The sequence below is a fragment of the Meleagris gallopavo genome, chromosome 19 (genome assembly GCF_000146605.3).
Source record: "Meleagris gallopavo isolate NT-WF06-2002-E0010 breed Aviagen turkey brand Nicholas breeding stock chromosome 19, Turkey_5.1, whole genome shotgun sequence".
Lineage (NCBI taxonomy): Eukaryota > Metazoa > Chordata > Aves > Galliformes > Phasianidae > Meleagris > Meleagris gallopavo.
The window spans coordinates 1,531,525-1,559,298 of NC_015029.2; the positions used below are offsets into that span (position 1 = coordinate 1,531,525).

At 46.5% G+C, this 27,774-nt stretch overlaps 1 protein-coding gene across 1 annotated transcript in view; it reads left to right on the top strand.

Moving 5' to 3' along the window:
* Positions 1-27,774, top strand: part of PNPLA7 (patatin like phospholipase domain containing 7) — a 116,918-nt gene that overhangs the window by 70,591 nt on the left and 18,553 nt on the right. The window contains exons 24-28 of the mRNA XM_010720756.3: positions 677-859; positions 1,244-1,362; positions 14,262-14,418; positions 21,895-22,011; positions 26,108-26,177. Of these exons, the coding sequence (XP_010719058.1) occupies positions 677-859; positions 1,244-1,362; positions 14,262-14,418; positions 21,895-22,011; positions 26,108-26,177 (646 nt within the window). The remainder of the gene's footprint in view (positions 1-676; positions 860-1,243; positions 1,363-14,261; positions 14,419-21,894; positions 22,012-26,107; positions 26,178-27,774) is intronic.

Here is a 27,774-nt window from a genome sequence, read left to right on the forward strand (position 1 = left end):
TCCTACCACCTATTTTTATCCTTAATATTTTATTGCTGAAGTTTGTTGATCAGGCACAAATTCTACAGGAACTGGGGGGGGAAAAATAGGACTATTAAGATTGTGAAGTGCTGAGTCTGACCTCCAAAGAGCCTGGGTCTGTTCCCATCTGCAGCGTTCTTTTGTGTCTGGTGTTGGTTCTTTGTCAGCATGGGGGAGGCAGGAAGCACAGTAATGGGAGCTCACCATCAGATGTCTGAAGCAAAAATTAAGAAGGGCAAGGAGAAAAAAGCGGTCTGATTGGATGTTTAAAAAAAAACAACAAAGCATACTGAAAGCTTTCAGGCTCAGGTATGACTTGAGAAGCAATTTCATTCTGTGTAACAGCATGCACCTGTGCTGTGCTTTTAATGGTGTGTGTTCTAGATAAAAATCACTGTTTTACATTCAGATTTAAATCCTTGTCCAATTTTAGAGTTCTCTTTGCCACATAAGCCCACAGCTATCAGCGTGGTTGACTAAATCCATCTTGTTTGAGGTTCTCAGTGTGCACAGCAATCGGCACGTACAGATCAGGTGTCAGGCATGTATTTGCACGTGCATATATGTATTCCAAAACAGAACATCTCATTAAGTTAATAACGGAGCAGTATGTTCCTGATACCTCCATTCCTTTGGTGCATATAATTTCCTGTAGCTGGAGAAGATGCTGGAGAACACAGCGGTCCGAGCCCAGAAGCAGCTGATTCTGCTCCATAAGGAGGATGGACCTCTTCCTTCCCGAACTGTGGAATGGCTCAATATGAGGAGCTGGTGTTCTGCACATCTTCATATCCACTGCCCACGAAGAGTGTTTTCCAAAAGAAGCTTGCCAAAGCTGGTGAGATATCTGATTTGGTGGTTGGGCTGCAGTACTCGTGATCCATCTTTCAAACGTTATCTGACACGGTGTTGTTACAGGATGTTCTTATTTGCAGCTCAGTGTTACATTGCTGCTGTTCTCTTAAATCTATCGGGCTTTCCATGTTTATCAGTACTTTTAAATCTTTCATCAAGAAAGAGAAATATCTTTATAGAAAATACTGCACTACTGTGAATTTCTTTCATCTTAAGCCAAATTACGGGAGATGCAGTTGATTATGAGGCCTGTTTGAACAGTACATAACCCCCCCCGTTTTTTTTTTTTTTGGTATGTTAGCACGGGCTATAAGACATTCTTTTAGAATGGCTTCTAGAACAATCATTGTGTTCCTCCCTTCTGCAGATAGAGATGTATGAACGTGTGTTCCAGAAGCCATCGGACCGCCACTCGGACTTCTCTCGCCTGGCTCGTGTTCTGACTGGAAATGCCATTGCCCTGGTCCTTGGTGGTGGGGGAGCCAGGTAGGTCCCAGAATGTTCTCTGGTGTCTGCTGCCAGAGGTCTCAGCCTGCTGCTGTGTGTCCTGTGGTGTGTCCTGGGCACGTGGATGCATTGCTGTAGAGTCCTAGAGCACTGTTGCGGAGTTGTGATTAGATCAGAACTGCACTGTTCTGTAAATAACATTCTGGAGAGAGGCTGAGGAGATGCTTTTCTTATGCAAACGTAACTGGGTGGATTTTTGTTTGGAGATTACTGTGGATTTTGTGGATTTCTATGAGGCCCCATCTGGAGTATTGTGTCCAGGTCTGGAGCCCCCAGTACAAGAAAGGCAGAGAGCTGTTGGAGAGGGTCCAGAGGAGCCACGAAGATGAGCAGGGGGCTGCAGCACCTCCCCTACAAAGACAGGCTGAGGGAGCTGGGCTTGTTCAGCCTGGAGAAGAGAAGGCTGCGGGGTGACCTCAGTGCAGCCTTCAGTACCAAAAGGGAGCCTACAAACAGGAGGGGAATCAATTCTTTGAAAGGGGAGATAACAGCAGGACAAGGGGAAATGGTTTGAAGTTGAGGGAGGGAAGATTGAGGTTGGATCTCAGGGGGAAGTTCTTTTCTATGAGAGTGGTGAGGTGCTGGAACAGCTGCCCACAGAGGCTGTGGATCCCCGTCCATCCCTGGAGGTGTTCAAGGCCAGATTGGGTGGGGCCCTGGGCAGCCTGGGCTGCTATGAAATGTGGAGGTTGGTGGTCCTGCATGTGGCAGGGGGTTGGAGCTTCGTGATCCTTGAGGTCCCTTCCAACCCTGGCCATTCTGTGATTCTGTGAACACAAATAGGAATGTCAGTGTTTGGTACTGTTTGTTATGAGCCCTCTCATACGTGGGGCTTAATGTCAGGAGATGATGAGGGTAAATGTGACTCTTCTTTCTTATGTTGGCCTCCACTATGGGTTTTTCCCAATAGATTCTTGCATTACAATGTGGCTGACGAGTTTTCCAAAGCCCTCAAAGCTTTTCAAAGTTTAGACAGCCAGAGGAATTAAATTCTCTGATGAGAGAATGTTCTCTTCTTTAAAATGACGTGATACCCCAGGTACCTGTATGCTTCTCACACCCTGCCTCCCAGAAAGTGTGCATGTCTGCAGACACAAGGCTAGGGCATGTGCTGAACACTCCTGATAGGATTCCAGTGGAGTTACAAGCGAGCTTTGGAAATGCACTATTACCAATGTTTTTCTTTGGAATTCCTTTCAACTTTGAAACTTTTCCGTTGAGAAAGATGTAGAATTTAGTATTCAAGAGGGCACCAACTTCATTATCTTCATCAACATGTTCTTGCCCTTCTTTAAAACAGTGCTTTGAAATACTGCTCTCAAATACAAGTATGAATATATAGGTTACATATTGTCTGTTGATCCAGATTCATGGAGATACCACATTTTTGTCTTGGGACCACCATGTGCTTGGGGAGGGAATATTCCCTGTAAGTAAAGGTTAGAACTCCTTTGTGACAGCTTGTTCTGATTAGTCACTCGATGCTGAGACAGCCAGTGCTTCGCTTTGGCTGTTTCTTCGAGTGTCTGTAAAGAAGCCTTTATCCTGCCTGCTTTCTCAGTTTCTTCACCTAAGATGATGATTTCGGTATTTCATTTCTGAGATAAACACTATCCTGTGGAGGCACAAAATAAAGCAGAGGAAGGGAGCTTGTACTTAATCTGTATATCTCAGGAGATTTCTTATCAACTGATATAAAACACTTGGTTTCTTGTGGGTTTTTTTTGGTTGCGTTGCTTTGTTTTGTTACTACCTGAGATCTCTCTTTACTGAAGCCTATGCTGTGCTAAAATACATGTACTTGTGTATTTCTGGCAGCACGTTTTGCTTATTCCTTTCCTTTCTTCCTTCTGTAAATACTGCTCTAGTTTTTGCCAAACTAATTTTTTTTGTTGTTCTACTGCTTAATTTGCAAGCTACCACCTGCTGGTTTTCAAGAGCAGAGGTAAGAAAGAGCAGACTTGTTAGAGCCTGTTTGTTGGTCCTGTGTTGTCTTCTTCCCCAAAACTGAAGCACTGCACAGCTGCTGTGTTTAGCTTTGCTGGATGCAGTCACCCATTCAACAACGTGCTCACGTCTCATCAGCCATTAATTTGTCCATCTCTGCATCTATGCAGTGTGGAAGACTGTAAGAGGATAAAATGGCAGATAGTGGATAAATATGATACTTCCTTCTTTCTCTAAAATCTTTTCTACATTTCATGGCCCAAAGAGCTTTTTCTGAGAGCTCATGCTGATGGCACGTGGATGGTGGGAGCATTGTGTTTCTCGACAGAAAGGTGCTTGCATGCTATTTCTGTAGCTAGATTGTCATCAAAATTGTGATTGGATGAAAGACTCTGATTTTTGTTGTTGTTGTTGTTTAATTTGTTTTCCAAGGGAGAGTACAGTCCAGACTCTTGGGAAAGGATGAAGTTATTCTGAGCTCTGTACAGATCTGCCTTTGAAAGCTTTGCAGGCCAAAGTTCTGAGATCGCCTTCACTACTGACAAGAAAGCTACAAGAGATTGTGCATTGGGTACTGGAAATCATCCTCTGCTTACGGCCTGTTGAGTGGCCAGCATGATGAGTGGCTGCCAGACTCCTGCTGCTCAGTGTGGCCCTTGGGCAGCACTCTACTTGAAGTTACCTCTTGCACTGCTCTGGAAGCACGAGTCAGACTGGGCTGAGAAACAGCACAGGGCGCTGCTGATGCTGTGAGAGGTGCTGTGCCCTGTGGCTCCAGTAATATCAATTATTTAGTTGTTATTTCTGGAATGTTTGTCTGTATCCCAATGACAGTCAGTTCGGGAGGTTTTACCGAAGCAGCTTCCTAGTCATTATTTTTGGTTTGTCATGACAAAAGGCACGTAGGAACTGAGGGTTTTCTTTCTCTTGTGAAGTTAAAAATACAACCAATCAAAGTGATACACTTCTGAAATTATAGTGTTTTGCTATAGTCAAGTGCTAACTTAATTTCAGTTAGAATCGCCGAGGAGTTTGGGGGAAGGAAAAGAGATTTGAGTTTAGAAAAATAATACCTTTGAAATGCAGTTGGGAGAATAATGACACAGCAAACCCTGCAATAAAGGCACGAACCTCCCATACGTCATTGTCGTGAACTTCAGCCATCCCACACACAGCCCACCCTTCCTTTGGTTTTCCGTAGTTGTCTTAGCAGAGCTGTTGGAAAACTTAAATTTACAGGCAGTAAATACTTAATAGAGAAGTATCTGAGAGTCCCTGGGGCTGTGGAGAAAAACAATTGGTCGTGATGTTGCAGAAGGCTGACTGACACAGTGATGACAAGCCTTGTTGTTGATTATACTGTCATTCTTGTAGGAGTTCATTTGCTCCGATGTGCCGATTCTGCGTAGATTAGGAAAATAGAAAGCATTCAACGCATTTGTTTGGGTATTTTGATGAGTGCTGTACAATACAAACACACAATGTGCATCAGAGACGCTGCAAGCACTTTCTTGCCTTTTCTGGGTGCTGTGCCTGAAGTGATGAGCTGCATGCTGGTGCTGGGTGCTGCTGCCTTCCCCTACCTGCACACGTGTGCAGCCTGTGTCCCACTGCTGTCCTGGCTCCACAGTGCTCTGCTTCTCCATTCCTCCCAGCCCTTTCCTTCAGGTAGGGAATGGCAGCCTCTCCCGAAAGCTGCTGCTCTGCTGCTAAAGGTGTTTCTAGGTATTTATTTCATCAAGGCATCTCTTCTCTTTTCCCTACTCAGTTTTCTCCCCAGCACAAGAAAGACTCAGAGCTCTTGGAGTGGGTCCAGAGGAGGCCACTGAAATGGTCAGAGGGCTGGAGCAGCTCTCCTGTGAGGAAAGGCTGAGGGAACTGGGCTTGTTTAGCTTGGAGAAGAGAAGGCTGAGGGGAGAACTGATTGTGGCCTTCCAGTGCTTGAAGAGAGCAGATAAACAGGAGGGGCAATGGGCTGTTTGTGAGGGTGGGTGGTGATAGGACAAGGGGGAATGGTTTTAAACGGAGACAAGGGAGGTTTAGGTTGGATATTAGGAGGAAGTTTTTCCCCCAGAGGGTGGTGAGGCACTGGAACAGGTTGCCCAAGGAGGCTGTGGATGCCCCATCCCTGCAGGCATTCAAGGCCAGGCTGGATGTGGCTCTGGGCAGCCTGGGCTGCTGGTTGGCGACCTGCACACAGCAGGGGGTTGGAACTGGATGAGCACTGTGGTCCTTTGTAACCCAGGCCATTCTCAATTGTATTACATGATGCTATGATTTTGCCTCCGTTCTTGAGAAATAGATTTCCCCTCCCCCCACACTGCTTGTTCTCATCTACTCTAATGGTTTGACTAATTGCTGCCTTTTCATTTTGGGCAGTTGGCCTATTTAATCAACTTCTTCTTTCTGCCTTCTTTATTTTCAGCACTGGTCCTCTGGAACAGGAGGATAAAAGCAGCCCAGGAGAAGCACGTTATGCGTTCCTTATTATGGACTTGCTTGTGTCTGAACCTGCTTCTTCCTCATCTGCTGCTCTGTGTCCCCAAGGCACTGAGTGCCCAGACCCCATGCTTTTGGAGGCCAGGTGCTGCCTGGTGCTGAGCCTCCCTTGGGTCTCTGTACTCCTTAGAGTCGGATTTGTCTTCCAGTTCAGGGACTTTAGCCACTGATCCAAAGCCAGAGAGAGTGCCCAAGTGGCAAATCTCATCATCCTTTTGCTCTGAGAAACCACATTTTCCTTCTGTACCCTCAGTGCCTGATTCCAAGATCCCAGACTCTACAAAGAATAAAATCAGGAGGCTTTACTGTCTCTGCATTTCTCACGTTTGGCTGCTACTCTGTTTCACTCAGAACTGTGCACGCTCTTTAGCAACAGGGATCTACTGCCCAGAGAGGCTGTGGATCCCCGTCCATCCCTGGAGGTGTTCAAGGCCAGGTTGGATGGGGCCCTGGGCAGCCTGGGCTGGTATGAAATGTGGAGGTTGGTGGCCCTGCATGTGGCAGGGGTGTTGGAATTTCATGGTCCTTGAGGTCCCTTCCAACCTGGGCCATTCTGTGATTCTGTGGACTGCTGAATTTTGCTCCATAGCCCACAAAAGCAGATAGAAGTGTTGTCAGTTAGTTCCCAAGCTTGGTGGGCCTTGTTGGGCACAACAGAAGTGAAGACTTCTGAGTGCAAAGCAGTGGTGGAGCTGTTAGGTACATCCCAGCCTTCAGGATGTGCTGAAATGTCTGCTGTGATGGGGGAAGCCTGGAGTTGGAGGTGATGTACATATAGTGAAGTGCAGTCCTTCGGGTTGGGTGGTTTGCTTACAAAATGCAGACAGCACTCAGTGACTTCTTCACTGTGGTGCAGGTGATGGCAGCAGTGTGGTTATTAATGATGGTTTCAGACAGGAACAGTGTCTTCAGAGGAGACTGCATCAAGTTTTATGGTGCAGGTGCTTTGGATGCAGTTCCAGCAGTTAAGGAAGATTAATTCTTATTCCTTAGCTAAGACTGATAATTGATGATAGGAAGCTCCTTAGTTGGGTCAGTGGAAGGAATATGTGTGTGGAAATTCTTCAATACCAACACTGCAGAATGCAGCACTGGAAGAGGAGATGTGAGCTCACAAGATCGATGTCTGTGCCTCAGACAGGAGCTGGAGTTGCCTTTTGGAACAGTCCTTCCTGACCACGAGCACCCAGATGGTGAATGTGTGCCTGGGGAGTGATGGGAGGCAGAGGGGAAGGATTTACTGCCTGAGTTCAGAAACCGTCTCCAGAGATGTGTGCTGAAAACACAGTTACAGAGAGCACAGAGGGGTGCTTTCCTCTATGGGATCTTAAGCATGTTTAATATAGTGGTTACGGAGGGACGAAGGAAAATCCCACGGGCATTTCCTTGGCTCCCAGCGTTCCTCATATACATCAGAATACAGAAAATACTTTTCAGAGCCTTTGCTGGGTTCAAAACTTTACATAAATGGAGACTAGTGGGAGCATCCCTGGGTGTGAGGCACACAGGGATTGAAGGAACCCAAATGTGTTGGTATCCCCGCGTCCTCCTGTTGCAGAATAGAAATACTGTTCATCTTACCTTGATTAATAACGTCTCCTCCAAGCTTCCATTCCTATCTAGGTCCCCTCATCCTTTCTCTTTCCTTTGTTAGTCTGTAAGTGTGTTTCCTGTTCAGACATTCCCAAGCCCTGAGATTAACATGTTCTTTGCATCCTATCATTCCTGCTTGTTTGCCTTATATCTGCTCTTCTTTTCCTCTCCCAGGATTTAATTTCAAATCCTCTCTCAAAGGAGCTATTAAAAAAAGAAAGAGAGAAAGAAGAAATACTTTGCCAACTGCTGCTCCCATACTGGGACATGTCCTTATTTGTCATCAACAGGCACTGCTCAGCTTTGGAGTAATTCCCCCTGGATCACGCAGTGTGCTTTGGGACTGCACTGCCTTTTGCAAAGAGATTATTGATGTCAGTGCTTGGGGTTGCACTCGCTGCTTTCTAAATGCAGGCGTGCCCTGCATTTGTCATCCATCACACAGTTTTTAGAATTCACAGTAAACGAAGGGCCGACAGCTTGAGAAATATATAAAAATGCTATTCCCACTCTTGGAAATATTAAAATAATATATCCTGATGAAAAGAATTGTTCTGAAGGAGGTTATGAAACAAAATTGCTGATGATAAAATCATTTGTTCTTCATTCTGACCTTGGTTAGGATGATTCCAGAAAGCACCAACAGCATCTGGTGCTCACGGTGCTGTGAATTACTGCAGCCGTGGAGGGCAGTCGCTGCAGCATGGAACAGGGATTTGCTCTGCTTTGCTCAGCCTGTGACCCAGGTTAGACTTGGGCAAATGCCTGAAGTGCTTGTGGTGTGCTATAAAACAAGGCTGCTGCATCTCAGCACAGGTCATACTCTATAAAATGCTCTGGAGCACTTGTAGAAGAAGTTTAAACCGTTATCACTATGAAATTTGGGGGCGTTAAGAGGGTGTTGTGCTCCCTGAATGTGCATTCAGCAGTGAGCTGAATGCGCCTGGGGAATTTGCTTGAAACCTGACATCCAACCCAATTATTATGATTAAGTTAATAATTAATTAACTCTTTATTCCAGTGGTTTAGGAGCATCCAGGCTGTTGGTAATCCTGTGTGTGGTGTCTGCTTACAGAGCCAAAGTCCGTGTGTTCCCCAGGGCTGCTGAGGTTTGAGGGCACCCTCGCCTGGTTTGGCTGCAAGGAGCCTGAGAGTCCCCAGGAAATCCATTGTGATGCCACTGCTAAATGAAATTGAAATATGAAAGAGGCCCGAAAAATGTTTCTCTTCTTCTTTTAAACCAAAGAATGAAACTGAGGCTTTTGCAGCATTTACAGTCTGTTAGCGACCAGTAATGATTATGAAGCAAGCTTTCCATAGTAGAGAAGTGTCAGAATGATCTGAAAGAGGCTGACTGTGCTTCATGTCAGGAAAAGAGCTGAATGCTTGAGATATCCTTCCCCTAATTCCCTTTCTTCAAAGTAATCCCTTTGTATACTGAGCCCAACCTCAGCCTTCTGGTATTTGCAAGGGCAGGAAGTTAGAGACTCTGGGTTAATCCCCACAGCTTTTGCATTTGTCAGCCCACAGCTCCTGCTCTCCTTCAGGCACAGCCAGCTCACTGCCATGGGGTATGTTTGGTGGAAGGGAAGCTCTCTGATAACCTGCAGTATGCTTGCGTGCTCCTCGCTAGATGTCTGTATCTCAGAGCTGTGATTGTTCTTTATTGTATCCCTCTTTCAAGCTCAGATGGATGTATGGGGCTTTAGAGCCCGTCAGGGCTGGAGAAGTGGCCTTATGCCCTGTGTTTGCACTCCTGTGGTGTGCAGAGGATCCGTTGCCATGTCTGAGTGAGCCAGACCAAAAAATGAAAACTGAATTCCGGTGTCAGCCACGCGGTGAGGTGCCCGGATTCCCAGAGTCGTTCAAACAGCAGATGTGGTTCCAGGGGGATGGCTGGGGGCTGAAGTAGCGGTGAAGAATTTCAAGTCTTTATCCTTAAAGATAAAATTACACCTGGGGGTTCTGTTGGTGCTATTTCCTATAGTCTGATGGGGGATGATAAGGAGTCTAGGGTCTTCCTTGGAAACAAAGACGGTAACTTAGATTTGGATTCCTAATTTGCGTCTGACCCAGATCAGCCCTGGAGTGCATTGCTTGAGCAAACAAAGCCCAACTCCTAAAAATAAAGCAGTGAGATTAGTATTTGCCTTAGCTAAGAAAATCTCAGGAGATGTGGTCATGGACTGAAGCCTTCAGGCCTTCTGTTTGCAGATGCTTGGGTAATGAACTGCAGAGTAATTGCTCCTAAGAGGCTCTGCTTCAGTCTCTTTAGGGATGATGCATCTCGTGCATTGCCAAGTGCATCGTTTTGAAATTCTGTCTAAAGTTTGATCTGAAGTTAGTGTGCAGGGGGGAACAAGGTTGGGAGCAGAAGAAATTGGAGTTTCACCATGAGGAGGTGGTTGCAAAAGCTTCGCTTGGGGCAGCTGCTGCGAAGGATTGTGTTGGGATGAGGACCAGGTAATGAGGCTTATTTCTATTGAGTCAGCTTAGAAGTAGGACTTCATTCTTAAATGTTACCCTCAATGGAAACTTCCTGGGAAGTGTGCGAGGAGCTCAGCAGGAGCTGTGGTTTCTGTCACCACTTTGAGCTGAAAGCACTGTGATTCTGCAGGCAAGAGTTATGATGCTGGGCAGCCTTGTGGTTGGGGAACCTAGGACATAGTGCTGCTGGAAAGGTACACGAGTGTTTAGATTGCCCAGCTTGTTTGTGGTGTTGCACTGCAGAAGATTACGGGTGCATATTGGAGGTGGTACACCTTCACCAAGCAGAAGACTTGCTTTGTTTCTCAGTCTGGAATGGAAGCCCTGTGGGAATCTGAGCTGCTTGCTCTCCTGTCTGTACCTGCAGTGCAGGTCGGGGCAGCACGATCACTTCTGCAGCTTCACCACTCTGTAGTCGTGCTCAGAAAATGACAGTTCTGCATGCCCGTGGAACTACGTTACGTGTTGTTGGTGAGAAAGAATATTGGTGCACCATCTCTGTTAAGCACTGACCGTATTTTCTTCAGCCCCCTGACCTGAGCGTGGAGAACAGCTTGTATTCCTACAGACAGCGTGCTCTGAAATGTCCTGCTGCATTTGCTGCCTTTGTCAGTGGGTTGTATCTAATGGCAGCTCTGGCAGCAGACACAGAGCAGACACATCACTGCTCTTGAAAGAATTTTTCTTTTATCAGTTGAGCTCTGGCTTCCATGCAGCAGAGTTGCATGCCAGCAGCATCTCCCCAGGAGATGAAAGCAGGGGCTTGTTTCAGGAGCAGGAATTTTGCTGCAAGAGCTCTTGCCAGAAGGATTGTGCTCTGATTGCCTTGCTGTCTTGTTCAACAGAGATGTCTTCAGCCCCCAAATTCTCTCCTTGCTTTGTGATAGTTTATTTGTAATTATTAACGGAAAAGAAGAAGGGGTGCTTGGAATTTAGGAAGCATGGGTCACCTTTTGGAGGCTTCTTAAGCTCATTTAGAATGAGTTTGGCAAGTAGTGCAGTAAGTGGCAAAAGAGGAGAGTGGATGCAGAGAGCAATCCCTAATTTGCCTTGTTCAGGTGAGGTTGCAGGGCAGTAATGGCAGTGACAGCAGAGCAGGGCTCCTGTTTCAGTTCCTCCTTGACCTGGTGGTTGCCATTTCTGCTCTCAGTGAAGGACACGAGTTAGCCAAGCCTGTCTGAAAGAGTGATACACGACAGAAAAGAGTTCTTGTTTATATATAGACTGAGCTTTTCTGGAGTGCTAGGCAATTCTTTGGGTTCTGTTGCATGTTATTTGAAAGTCATCTTTAGGTCATTTGTCTTTGATGCCAGGAGTCCTTGTCCTTAACCCCACTCCCAGCAGCGGGCAGCACACAGCATACATTTCTCCATCTGATCTCGCTCCCCATTTCCAGCTGGACTCCTCTCTTCCTTCTGACCTCCATTCCCCAGATGCTGGGCTCCTGTGCCAGAGATTTCCCAGCCCCCTTTCTCCATTCCTCTTTGTGCTCTGGCATTGCTGCATCCATACAGCATCATCATGAGCAACCTTCCTTTGTACTGCATGTGCCAAAGACTTGCATCTTCACATGTCATCCTGAAACAGGACAAATCCCCTGTGAAATTGTGCCTGCTATTACAAGAAGCACGCGATCCTTGTTTCTTCTGCCCCAGTACCCAGGCTGTTAGCAGGGATGTAGCTCCTGAATTCCCTTCCTTCTCCAGTGCTGTGGCTGTGTGTGAGGCAGTGGTGGGATGTCACTAAGAGGGCTGTGTGCAGCCTGCACGGCTCCTGTCCAGGAATGCTGCTTCCTATGGCAGTGTGCCTGTGTTTGTGGGTGCTGTAAGCTGGGGAGAAGAGGACAAGAAAGGCTCCAACTGTGACAGGTTGGTGCAGAGTTGTGTGTAGTGGTGTTGTTGAAGTGATGAGTTAAAGGTGCAAAGAGGGGGGAAACGTTTAGGAAGTCATCTTTCAGCAGGCTGGGGGTACGTAGAGAAATGGTGTGGGTTCAAACATGCTCACTTTTCTGAAGTGTCTGAGTTTACACAGGCATGTTTCATCTTAAAGCCGTTCAGAATGCTGGAGCTGGGGGAATCAGCTTTGCAACCTTGTGTAAGCAGTCATAGAGTCATAGAATGGCTTTGGTTGGAGGGATCCTCCAGTTCCAATTGCCCTGCCTAAGGCCTATGGCAGGATTTCCAACCACCAGGTCAGGCTGCCCAGGATCCCATCCAGCCTGGCCTTAGGTGCTTACAGAGATGGAGCACCCACAGCTCTGGGCGGCCCATTCCACTGCCTCATGGCCCTCTGAGTAAAAAATTTCTTCCTAACATCTAACCTAAATCTCCCCTCTGTTAGCTTAAAGCCATTCCCCTTTGTCCTATCACTATCAGACTGTGTAAAAAAAAAATTGGTCCTCCTCCTGCCTGTAAGCTACCTTCAGGACTGAAAGGCTGCAGTGAGGTCTCCCTGGGCCTTCTCCAAGCTAAATAAACCCAAAGCCAATAACCAGAACAAGTCAATAAGAGATCCCTTTCATTTCTGTCTCATTGGTCAGTGCACTGAAACCAGTCCATGTCTTGGAGATGAGGAACTGTTGCACACTTGGCTGGGAGGTGAAAATATCTCCTGGGACTTTGCTCATACAAGGCAGGGAGGTGATGGTTTGCCAATAGAAGCAGCAGTAATCTTTTGTGATTCATTCAAGGGCATCGTACAGTGAAATAAAACCAAACCCAGTGTGATCACATCAAACTCCTCATTTTCTGAATGCATGAATGCGTAGATGAGGAGATCCTATTTTGGGAAAGGTTCAAGGGAGGCAATCCAGGGTGAAGCTAGTCCTGGCCTGCTTAAAATTACGCTCTGAGCAGGAAATGCTTTATAGTAATGAGTGTGTGGAAATGAATCCGTGCGATGCAGGCACTCTCCAGAAAGCAGGTCTGGTGGCACAAGGGCTGCTCCTCAGCACAGTGTCAGTATCAGAGTATCCTCCATCCCTGGAGGCATTTGAGGCCGGGTGGGCTGGGATCCTGGGCAGCCTGAACTGATGGGGGGCAGCCAGCCCACGGCAGGGGTTGGAGCTGAGGTCCCTTCCAACCTATGAGAGGAAACAATAGGAAAGCAGCAGGAGAATTCAGAGAGGAAAACAACTTGAGTTACTCTCAGCTCCTGCTTTACACCAGTGCAGATCTGTCACTGAAGTCATTTACACCGGTACAACTGAGAACTTGCCTCAAAGCTTTTCAGCAGCTGAAGGGGATTTATTTTAGATGGAAAGAACGTGTTCGGCATAGCTTGGCCAAATGACACCTACAGTGGACTTGGCAGCTGTTAGCAAGTATTTGTGAGATGTAAACAGCAAAGGGAAAAAGGACGGAAATAGAGCGAGCTGCGGGGGAGCGGAAAAACGGGATGAAGGTGGGGAAAGGAAGTTTGTACAGCTGGGTGGCTGGGCTGCAAAGAGTCCCTGCAGGTGAGCTGAATGAGCTGATGTGTTGGCATTACCTGCACAAGCACCGAGACTTTCTGTGCTTAGTTGCTGACAGCCCCATAACTCCGATTCGTGCAGTCTACATTTCGATCTGTTTGTGATTTGACTCCTTTGGCATGTGGGCACAGCGGGTTCCCCAGTTTGTGTTATGTGTCTGTGTGTAAATCCTTCACTTAACGCCAGCCTTTCCATGCAGTGACCTTACCAGGTAGCCCCATGTCTCCCTGCTTGGAGATGCTTTGCTATTTTTATTTCTTATGCTATCGAAGTTCATCTGTTCTATCACCAGACTCCATCATTGCTCTAAGATCCTTCTGCCTCTGTTGACATCAAGGAGGATTTTAGATTTACTGTCCCGAGGGAATTGGTATCATCGTCAAACACTGCCTCCTCATCTGCCCCTTGTCTGTGTGCTGAATGAAATTGCTTCTTCTGATAACAGCTTGTCTCTGCTCCGCTTTCCATCTTCAAATTCGTGATTAGTCCATGTGCTGAGCCATCCCATCATCACAGTTTGGCTGAGGTTCTTGATTCTTCCAGTGATTATTCTTTCCCTAAGGTCTCTGAAATGTACCCATCCCTGAGTGCTCCAGAACAACCCTGGTAGATGTTGGATGCTCTCCCTTGAAGCCATGCTGATTCTTCCCCCGATGGTTTACCTCCTGGCTGTTGTTCCCTGTCCTTCATACTGAAATCAGGGAGACTTTTTGGAAGCCTTCTGCTGCCATTCTGCTTCTTCTGTATTTGGCTCTTGTTTAGCAATGGAATGGCAGTTCAGCTGGCGTGCATTCAAGCTCCTATAGAAGGCAGCATTTATGTGTTTGTGATTTCTCAATGGCTGTTTGTCTGATAATGTCTCTTCTTGTCCTCGGCACAGGGGGTGCTCCCAGGTCGGGGTTATCAGGGCGCTGATTGAAGCTGGCATCCCCGTGGATATGATTGGAGGAACGTCCATCGGCGCCTTCATGAGTGCTCTGTACGCAGAAGAACGCAGCTACAATCAGCTGAGGATCAAAGCCAGGCAGTGGGCCATGGTGAGAATTCCAAGTGTTGCATTTCCCTTTTCAGATGAGAGCTTAAACACAAGCACTGGTAGGCAGCAGCCATCCGAGGCAGTGCAGCCATCTGCATCTGGGTGCCCGATAGGCCTGGCAGGGAGAGAGTGAAGTCCAAAGCTTGCTCCCTGTTGTGCTGCAGCCCCAGGAGTTCCTTGAGGAGAGCAGCATCCACATACTTGGTTTTGCTCTGTACAACCTCCCAGTTAAGATACGAACGCAGAATGATGTTTTTCAAGTGTGTTAGCATGCACTGATTTCTGTTTTGTCTTTATTTGATGTGCTGGAATCTGTTTCCAACTTTCAACAAATGTTTTTTCTTTTGTGTAATTTTCTCTCTTTCGTTCTCACATGCTGTCATTTTTCAGTGGAACTGATTGACAGAGGTAATCCTTCTCTTCACTAAATGCAAAATGTGTGATTCATGTTGTAGCCTTAGAGTTCTGGAATGGTGATGCTCTGCTGCAGGAGAATTGCTTGACATTAATGCTTATTACAGACAAAGCCATATATTCGTTGTTAAATGAAGGTTTGGGAGGTTCTTTGAAACAGTGACATCTGTGAATGAATTTATTGTGGGATATTGGGGGAAAAGGATACTAGCACCAGGTTGCACTGGTTGAAATTGATGAGTGGTGAACATCTAGCATTGTTTCTGAAGTTTGCTAGTTATATAGTACTGTTCAGATTTTGCATTATTTATATGAAAATCGCATTTTAATGTTGGTTTCCTTTTTGAAAGGCAATTCTTAAATCACACTGAGCTCTGGGTCTGCTTGAATCTTGAGTTTTAGGGTGAAAAAGGAGGCATTGCTTGTGCATCAGTACAGTTTGCCTCTTCTAGGTGCCTTCCAAGCTATGGAGTGAAGCAGAATTGCTGTGTAGCTGTAAGACACCACGTACCTTGTAAGCTAGCTGCTCTGTGGCACTGAAATACACACTGGGAACCGTGCATGTTTATGCAGTGCCAGTGGGAAGGTGGCTGTGAGAGCTGGGCAGTTCACCTCTGTCACTGGGGGAGGGCAGCTCTTGTGCTGTACTGCAAAGCTGCCCGTGCTGGGAAGTGCCTGAAACATCAACTGTGATACAGAGCAGTCTGCTGCAATCAGAAGGCTGCACGATGCAGAGGAGGCTTGAGATTAAGGATATTAAAACCAGTGGTACTGAATCGTTTCAGAGCATTTAACCTTGTGGTCTTTATTTCCTGAGCATCAGAGCAGCAGTGAGATTGCCCTGCAGTGACCCTCCCTGCCTCTAGCAGTCTGTGGCTCACTGCCTTCTCAGCTGCTCTTATGTTTAATGGCCAGGTTGGAGTGGTGGAATTTTCCTCCATGCACTTGTTAAGGGATGGTCAGCTTGCCTGACGTGCCAGGTCTGTTCTGTGTGTGGGGAGGCAGAGCTGGCAGTGCTGCTGTGTGGGCACCTCGGCAATGGGCTTCTGTGGCACTTGCATTATTGCAGCTCCTGCACTCGCTGGCCTCGGCTGTGATCACATTTGCTTTTACCAGAAATGGTTAAAGGTGAAATGAAGAAATTTCTGCTATTGATGGACTTCTAAACACAAATTGCTAAGCTGAAAGAAGGTTTCCAAAGAGAAGGACAGGCTTTGGCCCAGCGGTGCGTTCTGGCTGTTCAGGTGTTTGTCTCTTAAAACCTGCATTAAGGTTAATGTCCTCTGTTAGAGCAAGTATTTCTGGTTATTAATGAAGAATGGATTTCCTTCAGGTTTGTATGATTGTGCTGTCAGGTCTGTGTTTAAACCAGAAATTACAGAAGGGTTTGAGAACAGAACAGCCCGCTCTGCTGGAAGCCTTCTCCCTGCTGGCAGCCTGCTCTGAGCTCCAGCCAGCAAAGTGTTTGTGTGCAGTCCCCCTCCCTAAGCTCAGATCACAGCTCACTTACAAAGTAGTTTGAGGGATTAAATATATATGTATTTTTATTTTTTACCTGTAGCTTTTCTGAGTTATTCACAGAATAACAGAATGGCCAGGGTTGGAAGGGACCTCAAGGATCACGAAGCTCCAACCCCCTGCCACATGCAGGGCCACCAACCTCCACATTTCATAGCAGCCCAGGCTGCCCAAGGCCCCATCCAACCTGGCCTTGAACACCTCCAGGGTTGGACGGGGATCCACAGCCTCTCTGGGCAGCTGTTCCAGCACCTCACCGCTCTCATAGAAAAGAACTTCCCCCTGACATCCAACCTCAGTCTTCCCTCCCTCAACTTCAAACCATTTCCCCTAGTCCTGCTGTTATCTCCCCTTTCAAACAGTTGATTCCCCTCCTGTTTGTAGGCTCCCTTTAGGTACTGAAGGCTGCAATGAGGTCACCCTGCAGTTTCTTTTCCCCAGGCTGAACAAGCCCAGCTCCCTCAGCCTGTCTTTGTAGGGGAGGTGCTGCAGCCCCCTGCTCATCTTCGTGGTTCCTCTGAACCCTCTCTAACAGCTCTTTGTCTTTCTTGTACTGGAGGCTCCAGACCTGGACACAGTGCTGCAGATGGGGCCTCACAAGAGCAGAGCAGAGGGGGAATTATTCTCGATTTTATTGTGATGCGGCAGCTGTAGGTTAAGTGAGGAGAGCAACCCCTGTCCCCAGCACCCAACAGGAGCAGGGCAGATCTGCAGAGCACACACAGAAGATGCAGAAATGAGCAGGCAGAAAAGGAGCTGCCTCTCTTAGTGGCAGCTGAGCAGATCAGTGCTCCCAGTGCTGCAGTCCCAGCTCTGTTCCTCCAGAGCAGCATCCCAGGCAGCAGTGCTGCTGTGCAGGGGGGCTTTGAGGAGGGACCCCTCAAAGCACTGCGTGCTGCTCCAGTGTTGCTTCTGTGCTGTGCAGCCTGTGAGCTTTAGCTGGTGGTTATTGCTGGGCTCTGTGTGTGTCAAACCTCGCAGCAGAGAGGCCGCAGCCCAGGGGGGGATTTGAGATGCCTCCGTTGTGATGGATTAGATAACTCTCGTTGGCTTTTTTCTTTTTTTACACCATCAAAACAAATGCTGGTATTTGTCCTGCAGTCATTTCTCTTCCCTGGTATTTTTAGAAATGGGCAGATCTGTAGTTCTGCACTTTGGGGCTGGGAGAAGGGAATTTTTTAACCAGACGTGTTTTCTGCACCTAATGAAGCAGCAAAGAAATGACTTTATCTGTGCTGTCACAGAGAGGTCTGAGAAGCAGCAGTCAGGTTGGTTGCTGTATAGTTCCTCTGTGTTCCTTCTGTCTCTGTGTTTAAGCAACAGGACTAAAACTAAACAAACGTGCAGACAAAGCTTTCATGTTAACAGAGTGCTGGGGATTTATTTTATTTATTTATTTTTTTACAGGAGGATATTTCAAGGTATACATATTTCACAAAGAATGGAATATTCTGTTGTGGAAAGGAAAAGGATTATAGGAATCTGCAGTTAAAAGCTTCCAGCAATGAGAACAGTGTTAAGAATTGCTGGGTAGGATCCTGCAGCCATTTGCTGTCTGTGAGCTGAGGCTGGGCTTCCTGAGGTTGCAGCTATACAATGAGCTGATCTGGCCAAATTTAATCACTTTTTTTTCTTTAACCTTTTGCCATGCTGCTTTGTGGCCGGCCCAGCCCTGGAGCTGTTCCTCCAGCAGCTGGCACGGGAAGGAGGGATGCAGGTCAGGTTGAGGGCAGTATGTGCGGCTGGGAGGGGATGGATGCTGTGCCCACGTGGGGGGGATTTGGTGTGGGACTGCTGCTGGGAGTCAGGGGGAAGCATGAGGAGGGGGTGCAGCAGTGTCCCCCAGGGGTCCACCTTGGGACCGGTGCTCTGCAGCATCTTTATCAGTGGCACAGACAGTGGGATCGAAGGCATCCTCAGCAGCGTGCAGGTGACGTGGTAGAAGGAAGGGATTCCATTCAGAGGCACCAGGGTGGGGCTGGGGGCTGTGAGGGTCCCTCCAACCCAAACGTTCAGTGGTTTTTCTTTTTGTGAATTCCTTTGCATGCTACCCTGATTTACTTTGTGTGCCAGATCTTCCTGTGCACAACAGCAGCTACAAGGATGGTCCATGCAAACAAAGGCAGAGCATTAGATGAGCAGGCAAACACTGAGCTCAATTGGTATGAAGAGCAGGCAGAATATTATGGGAAAGATACCTCCTGGCCAGAGGGGGTCAAAAAAAGGTGAAGGGAGTGTTGGTTACTGAGGCTTAGCCCTGATTCATCACAGCAAAATGTACCAGAGGCTAAAGCAACCTTGTGCATAGAGAACCCTGAAGAAATAAGAACTTAGTTATATATTTTATGTAAATAAATGAGCACATTTTGTCTTTTAAACCGGGCTGAAAAATTAGAGGACATGCACTGGCCGTGTGCAGGAGGGGCTGCAGGAGAACCTGGGCCCCACGGAGGTTTGTTGCTTTTTAACAGCATTTTAAATGTTATCAACTGGTGGTGAAGGCTTTACTCACTGGGTTTGTCTGCTTGCAAAATCCGAATAAGGACAGATTGCTGTTCCCTTTCTCAGCTGACCATCATTCCCTCTGTGATTGCCTTTCAGGTGGAATTCTATGTTCCAGACTACTGACAACAAGCAGAAATATAAGTTGTTTTTTTGTTGTTGTTGTTAAATCTTAGATTTGTTGTAGCAAGAGGAACAGGAGGAATCTATTTTCCATGTATCTATAGCTGTGACAGCTCATCTGTACCATTTGGATTGTATTATCTGGGGTGCTGAAATTAACCCCAAACAAAGCATCTGGGAAATTCAGATCATGGGTTGCATGCAAAATCCAGAACCAACCACTGCTTTGCAAGGTGTTGTTAACCCATCCTGCAGCTTTTTGCCAGCTAATGGTTGTGTAGGTGGCACAGTAGTGTCACAGCATCAGAACATCTCACCTGGAACGCATTCCCTTTCCTCCTGTCTCCTTTGCTGCCCTCCCAGCTGGTTATGGCTTCAAAATGCTCCAAGTGTTCATTTGGATTTATTATCTCTTTAAATTTTTTAATAGTTCACCTTTAAATCTGAACTTCTTCTTTATCTCTTTCTGCCCTTGAGATGAATCTCTCTCGTCCTGTTTGTGTGAGTAATGTTACCTTGGCTCTTCACTTATTTTTCTTTGTGCATTCCATCGCTTGTTTCACTGACAGTGTGCAGCCCAACCCTGAAAAGGAGCTACATGAAATTCTGGATTCCTGCTGTTGTAGTTTAAAATGTTTTTATGCTGGAACAGGTTGCCCAAGGAGGCTGTGGATGCCCCATCCCTGCAGGCATTCAAGGCCAGGCTGGATGTGGCTCTGGGCAGCCTGGGCTGCTGGTTGGCGACCTGCACACAGCAGGGGTTGGAACTGGATGAGCATCGTGGTCCTTTGCAACCCAGGCCATTTTATAATTCTATGATGATTTTTCTACTCCTGCTTTTAATTGTATTTCTTGCAACAAATTTTTCCCATACCCTTGCTGCTTTTTTTTTTTTTAACAATCTGGGTAAAAAAAAGCACTGGGGTTATCCTGGTATTGACACCAGTTTGTAACCATCCTGCACCAAAGAGCAAAATAGGCAGAGGTCACAGTTCAGTTCTTTTTGCCCATTCTCACCTACGTTTCCTCTTGTTGTTCCGCTCTTTCCCTGTCCCTCCCTTGCTGAAATTCCTTACCTATGGGGGAGCTCTAAAAAGTCCCTCCCAGTGGGAGCCTTTCCAAAGGGCTGTGTTCATCTGGAGGATGGTTTGTGCAGGGGGTGCAGCTTTTCTCAGGTGGCACAGGGAGGTGGATGGCAGCAGCAGCTGCTGAAAGGGCGTCTCTCACTCACGAGAATATAAGGAAATAGTCATTAATTAGAAAGCTTTTATTCATGTACAAAATTACTGCAAGCCTGAATTGCAGGTAAAATATAGACTCTGCAATATATAAGTTATTTGTTACAAGGATAGCCTGATGTGTGCTGCACTGTTTGGAGACACCCTTCTTTGGTATTAAATAATGGAATTTTTGCAAATTCCTCTTTCCTGGAACTCATTGCTCTGAGCACCACCAGAGATCAAATCCCCATTTTAAGTACAAAACCAGTTCCACGTGACACTTACACTGGGGTGAGACCTGCAGTTTGGATGCACACTGTCATCCCCCCCGTGTGAGCAGTGGTAACAGGTTGCTCCTTGGCCCTGTGTTGAGAATCTCAGCTTCTCCCACATTTTCTCTTTGTGTACTTGCTTTTCCAGAATCTTTTTTCCCCTTTATTGTGCATGGCTGTGTTTTCTCTGGGTAGATAGATAATATATGCTTAAAAGCAGCTGGGCACAGCAATGTAGGCTAATCCTTCACATCACTGCTAGGGTAGAGCAAACGCCAGATGTTGATTGCAGAGCTTTAAATAGATGCAGGTTTTTAGAGGCTTCTTCTTGCTGTGGGGGTCCAGCTGTGTATGCTGCCCTATTGTCTGCCAATCTGTTTGTTAAACTGCAGAGCAACTTGGAGGATAAAAGATTTCATCTAATATTAATGTTTATTTTTTCTAGTGAGGCCTTATTTGATTATAAAAGTAAATTCATAGAATCATAGAATGGCCTGGGTTGAAAAGGAGCACAGTGACCTTCCAGTTCCAACCCCCTGCTGTGTGCAGGGTCACCAACCAGCAGCTCAGGCTGCCCAGAGCCACATCCAGCCTGGTGGATTCCTTGTGGTTTGTTTTTGTCTTCAGTTGTGTGTTAACTGAATATGGTGTCGTGTATTCAGACACAGCTTTTCGTTGGGGTTTATCAGGTGCTGAGTTCCAGAGCATGGTTACAGGGCTCATGTGGCCATAATGCTGGTTGGGTGATCAATTACTTTGAAACCCTTTTCATCATTTCATCTGTAGGTTAGTGCATGGTTGTGCCACATCTGAAATGGAGAGGAGGGGAAGAAAAGGAAGAAGAAGCCATGAGAGCTGAATTACAGCATTGTGTTGGAAGAGACACGATTGCCAGTGCCTGCCCACTGCTGTGATGCAGTGGTGTGTGCAGTGCTTGAGGAAACCCAATGGGATCCGCATCTGACCTGTATTACTGATGGATGGGTTTCCTTTCCATGCAGGCAAACTGTGTGTACATTAGGGTAAATCCTAAACACGCTGTAGCTTCGACTCAGAAGGGAGATAATCCATAATTTCTTTCTGTTATTAAAATAATTTGTACCATTCGTGTGCATTTGTTAATGCCTGGGCCCATGGCTTTGGAGTCCAGTTTGGATTTCCAGGTAGAAGGGACACAAATGCACAGTTCTCCATAGCCTTACTGCAAATCATTGCAGAGCTTGGTGCTTTTTGGTGTGCATTTATGATGCTATACATGGATTTATTGGTCATGGATTTGTGGTTGTTTTTCTGTCCCCTTGCTGACTTTTGCACTGCAGTAGCAGTACTTCCCACACGTCTGCTGTAGAGTCTGAAATGTGACCTCTCTCAACTTGCATGTGAATAATGTAAATTATTTGAAATGTTTGGGTTTTTTTTTCTTTTTAGGTTATGAATTCAGTGTTTAAGACTATGCTAGACTTGACGTATCCAATAACCTCAATGTTTTCTGGAGCAACTTTTAACAACACCATCAGGAACATCTTCAAGGATAAACAGATCGAGGTAGGTTGCTGACTGTACTGTGCCCACGTGTATGTGGCTGAACTGCATTCTGCTGTAAGAAATGTCTCTCTTCCATTCGAGTTGTAGGTACAGGGCTGTGAAAACACGCTGCAACCAGGAATGCCATGTCACACTGTTATGGTGGATGTTCATTCATCTTGGTGAATTTAGGAATACACAAGAGGAATAGTTTCACTACTTCTGCTTGACAAAGGGACCCGTTTGGCTGAGAGCAAACGTTCAGTTGTCCCTGGAGTCAAATTGACGAGATGGTTTTATAATTGGCTTATAGAATGTGACTCTAAGAGACCCTTAGAGCACCTTACAAAAGAATGCTATTAACAGGACAGCAATGGCTTCATGCTCCGTTGGTTTTTGAAGACCGTGTGCTTATGAACAGCCTATTGAAAGCTGAGATAACGTCCAGGCTTTCCCTGTTCCACACACAGTGCTGTAATCACCAGGTGCTGTGTGCTCTGTCTGAGCTGACAGTGCAGAGTCCTCCTTCCCTCCAGCTGCAGCTTGTGAAGTCAGTTATCAGTGGTTGTCTTTCTCCATCACTGGGCTCACAGGAGATTTGGGTACCTTGCAGTCTTACCTCATTATAGTCTTAACCACATTATTCCTGTGTTTGGAATCCTTGTGATAAAAGATTCATAAATATATTGGAAATACACTGACAATTTGCTGCATAATCTGAAACATTCCCTACGTAAGTGCAAGGATGAAAGTAAATGATTAATCATCACATGTGGCTTAAAATAGTGTTGTGCTGTGCAGGTTTTAGTGATAAGACCCGAGACTGGAATTATTTTTGTTTGGTTCTTTGGATGGCAGCAGCCATCCTGCTAGCTCTCCAGTCGTGCATGTCCCTTCCTGGAGCACTCCAGCTTCTATATTTGGTTTCAGCAGTGCCTGATAGGAAAACCGAGTGTCTGGTGACTGCAGCAGCTCTTTCTGTTGGATTTGATGCAGCGGAGGAGCTGCAAAGCATTGAGATCTTCATGGTGGTGCTGAGCTCTGCCTTCTCCCAGTTAACCTGGTGTGAATTATGGTGTGCTGCAGTGTGAGCCGTGGGACTCTGGAGGAGCCATGGAGCTCTGAGAAGTGAATGGCAAAACAGAGGAATGCCTCCTGATCTTGGCTGGCTCTTGCTCCCCCTGGTTTACTGCCATCGTTGCAGTCAATTTATTGTACTTGCCTTTGAGGTGCAGTAATTTCTTCCCTACCTTATGATTTTTATGTATTACAGCTGTAATTCCGTGATCTGTCCTAACCTTGTGGTCATAGGAAGGGAAGTTTGTCCAAGAGAAATCCAGCTCTGAGGCATACACAGCATCACCTCTGAGTGCAGTGCCACAGGGCAAACCCTTCAGGCTGTGACTGTGGGTATCTTCCAGCTGATAGGTAGAGGGAAATGTGTGACCCTGCAAGGAAGGAGGCATTCACCTCTAATTGCAATTCATACCGTCAGTGCTGGTTAGCCAGGCACATCAGTGGAAAGACAGAAGCTGAAAGCTGCCTAAGTGTAAAGGGTAATTTATAAAATGACAAAAGTTAAATTAAAAAGCATTAAGCATTGAAGAAATGTGTTCCTAAGCATTATTTTAAGGTGTCCCAGACTCCAAATTTCTGTACTTCTTCAATATTTGGAGTGTTTTAGGTGATTTCCAACCGAAAATAAACATTAGCAAGAGTTGGTTACAGCCCTAACAGCCTAGGTTCTCTTTGGTGCTTGGCTCCATCCCAGCTGTGTTCTTGTTGGACACAGCAGAACCTGAGAAGTTTCTGCCCATAGAGTTATGTTGGGTGCTGACCCTTGTGCCCTTGTAAGAGCTTACAATTAAGAAGTGGAGCAGATGTTCCTTTTTACCTCTCCTTCACTGAGGTGCATCCTGCGTTTCTCCCGCATGCCCTCATCTCTGCTCCACATCACAGCCAGGGCATATAACCACTTACATAGAGCTGTTATTTCTGTTACTGAAAGGGAGGTTTCCATTTTCTCCAGCACTTGCTCTCTCTCAGCTCTTGTCAGTAGATGTCTTGGGATCCCAGCAGAGCTGTCTGTGGAGCCCTGGTTACAGCAGCCCCCATGGTTGCCACTAGAGATGTCAGCCAAAGGCTCTGGGAGAAGAAACCAGGCTGTTCTGTCAGGAAAGCACAAACAGAAAGCCAGGCAGGGCCTATGAAAGATATTTCCAAAATACACAGCTACTGTTACTCTAAAACTACCCACCCCTGGTGGAGGGAGGCAGCCTTTGCTCTGGTAAGAGTGCTGTCTGACATCTGCAGGAGATGCTCCTCATCTGCCATTAAAACAAGCTATGCAGAAGCCTGGCGTCCAGGCAGACTGCAGGGTGCTGGTGGTGGGATAGGAATCATCCTTCCACATAGGCACCCAGAAGCTTCACTTGAAGAGCAACAAGCTCTCTACCCTCAATTCAGAGCCATAGCTCTTCAGCTGCCAGCTGCAGTGTTCCTTTGGGAAGAGTTGAGGGTGCCACATTGAAGCATGTATGACAGAGCTCTGGGGGGTCTTCTCCTTGGACACCTTGCAAAGCTTCTGGGTGTGGTCTGGGCCCCATCTCTGGGTGTCTGTGCTGGGGCAAGTGGGACCAGGTGGACCCAGAGGTGCCTCCAGCCTCAGCTATGCTGTGATTTTGTGCTGGTCCAGCAGAGTACCTGGCTCTGGGGCTTTTGTCCATCATGCCAGGCACACAGAATGCTCTTGCAGACCATCTCAGCTGGAGGCTCAGGTCTGAGGAATCAGGAAAGCAAGTTTTTCTCAGGTCTTGTTTCAGAATTGGATAGTGTTTCTTCTCCTAAACAAATGAAGCTGTCTAAGAAATGCCAACATTATGACTGCATGATAGGTCTTGGTTCAATCTCCTTCATGCACATGTTTGCATGACTATGAAAGGAGGCATAACGTAGGCTTCTCTCCCTGTTCTTGTATTTCTGCTTAAAATGTGGTCAATGCTCTGAGATCTGTGACCATCAGGATATCTTCAGCATGGAGAGGTCCCCCTATGCTCTTGTAGCCACACTTTGTGCATCCTCTCTCCCATGGCATTTATAGCAGATGGGTTGAGCAGCATCTGCCAGTTCTGCCCAGTTCCAGCATCTTTGCAGAGCTGCTTGAGAGAGTGAACTCACCAGGAGAAGGAAAAAAACCAAAACACAACAGAACTGCTGGACAGTTGAGCCTTTCCTATGGGACAGTACCAAAACTTGCACCACAGATCCCAACGAGGGAGCACTACTCAGCTTGTACTGACAGCTGCAGTCCTTGCCTGGCTTTGGTTCCATCAGAGCTGTGCCAGAGGAGGCGCAGTGCTGTGGTCTGAGAGCAGGAAGCTGCCCTCCCATTCAGGTTTCCCAGCAGTATGAGATATGAGTACAAGCATAGAAACCAATGAGAGCTCACCCCCAAGGAGCAGAGCTTGTTGATTTTTGTCTTGCCTGTGTTTAATAAATGTGTGAAGGTCTTGGCTAGGCCATTCTTCTCATGTGTTATCCTGTTTATCAGGTTGGTTACGTACCACACTTTGCTGCTACTTTACCCTGCAATATCTCAAGAAACTTCTGGGGTCATCTTGAAGATCAGCCTTGCAGGATGTTCCCATAGGTCAGGCTGCAAGATTTGTGCTGTCTTGGACTCCAGGTAGCTCTGGGTCTCATCAGCACTGCTCTGCATCCCCTGCTGAAATGTCCCCTTGCTTCACCATCATGCAGTACAACTTGCAAGCCATGTAGTCTGCAAGAAGATTGCTCAGAGGACCCAGTCTCGTGTCCTCAACCTCTTTTTGTCCCTTGGGTTCTGGGATTTCAGGAAGCGAAGTGTGGAAGATAGCAAATAATACTTGGTCCAGAAGGAAAAAAAAATGTTTTTTTCTGCTTTGGTTCTGCATGAGGTATTTGAGTAAGAAACAAACTGATGAACTTAAGCACAGCACTGACGGGGTTTCTCCAGACATTTGTGCCTACAGATCTGTCGGGATACAAACGCTGTCGCTTTGGTTTCTGTGTTAGGCACTGGTTTCAGTTTACGTGCAAGGTTACAGATTCAGTGACATTAGGCTCTCTTGTGTTGCAGGATCTGTGGATTCCTTACTTCACCATCACAACTGACATCACTGCCTCAGCAATGAGGGTCCACACTGATGGTAAGTGTGCAGGCAGCTGCTCCTGCTGCAGTGTGTGGGAGTGATGGGGCACTTCAGCATCATCCCTTGCCCCTGCAACTCTCTGCCCCTTTACGTTTTTCTTTCCTTTTGTTTCTCCCTCCTCTGTTATTTGCTGAGCACCAAACTGTGGTTGTACACATAACAAGGAACAGAGCTGTGGAGAAGAAATAAACTGAGATGCTGAATTCACTGTTTAGAGAGCAAATGGGTCCACTGGTGCCATTCTGTGTCCTTAAAACGTTCTGCGAAGTGCAGGTGTATTAACAATAAATCAGAATGAATGCAACCAAAGCAATTTAAGATTCAAATTCTCCATAAATGAAGATGTATTCCCAGTAAAGAGACCTCCGGTGCCTGAAGCAGAAGCTGGGTTAGGCTGTCATTTGTGTCCAGTCCTCTTTATTTCTCTGGTGGAAAATTAATTCAGTTTACAGTGACTAACCAGAGGAGAAAGATCTGAGCTGTCTGCTCTTGCTGTCGGGATATGGTGGCAGCCCTGTGGGATATTTGCTTTAGCTTTTGTCTGGCTATTTAGGGTAATGGTGCAGTGAATCAGGCATCAGTGAAGATGCTTCAAGCCTTCCAGGTGCCCCAGATATTTCTGTGGGTAGAGGAGAGGTCTCTGCTGTCACGTCTGTGATGTTCTATCTTTTGTGCTGGCTGTCCTTCAGTAGGGTTGTCCTTCAGTAGGGTTGTTTGGCTAAGAGGGGCCAACCTAAGGGGGCTGAGGCACACAGGAGGGGATTTACCTTTCGTAGAGGTTGTTTTCCAGTTCCACAGCAGGCTAGGCCAATGAAGTTCCAACTCACCTAAAGCTGCTGCTAATAAGACACAAGGCTGACAGTATTGACCTGTGCTAAGCAGTAGGAGTGCTTAGGTTATAATTAGAGCAAGAACCATTATACATTTTAAAAAAGCAAAAAGTCAATTGCTGGTTTGCTGGGAAGAGTTGTTTGTTTGAAACACTGAGTAGTTAATTACTGAGAAGTGAGCCAACACTGCAGTTCTTGTTTATTTTTGATATTTTAAAGCTTCGGTTCTCAGACACGACTCAAGCATCTTTGGAAATGCAGCATCATCCAAATTCAGCTGTTGCAAATGTTACAAAGAGAAATCAGTAAATAAGAGCCTTAAAGCAGAATGTCTTACAGGAAACAGAGCCAATCAATTTCTATTTGATTAAGCTTTGTTTATAACAGCTTAAAAGATGTCAACTTTCTTCTTTACAGCACTGTTAACAGAAATGTACTCAGCAGAGATAAGATCTGAACCTGGTGCCAATACGTGGATTCACTTCAATGGTGGTGAAGTGGAGATGTTTGCTTCTTGCAGAGCAGGGGAAGAGAATTCCTGGGCTTCTGCAGTCCGTATTTTTTATGTTCAGCTGCTGCTGAAAGCCTGTTTTCTATGTATCTGTGTGGAACATAATGGCTTTAGCTGCACTTCAATCTACTTATTCTTCCTATTCCTTTCTCCCTGGGTGAAGCCTTTTCCTTTCCTTATCAGTGTAAGCTCAACAAAGCACTAAAGATGATCCCTGCAGTCAGGCATATGCTGACATCTCCTTACAGGCCAT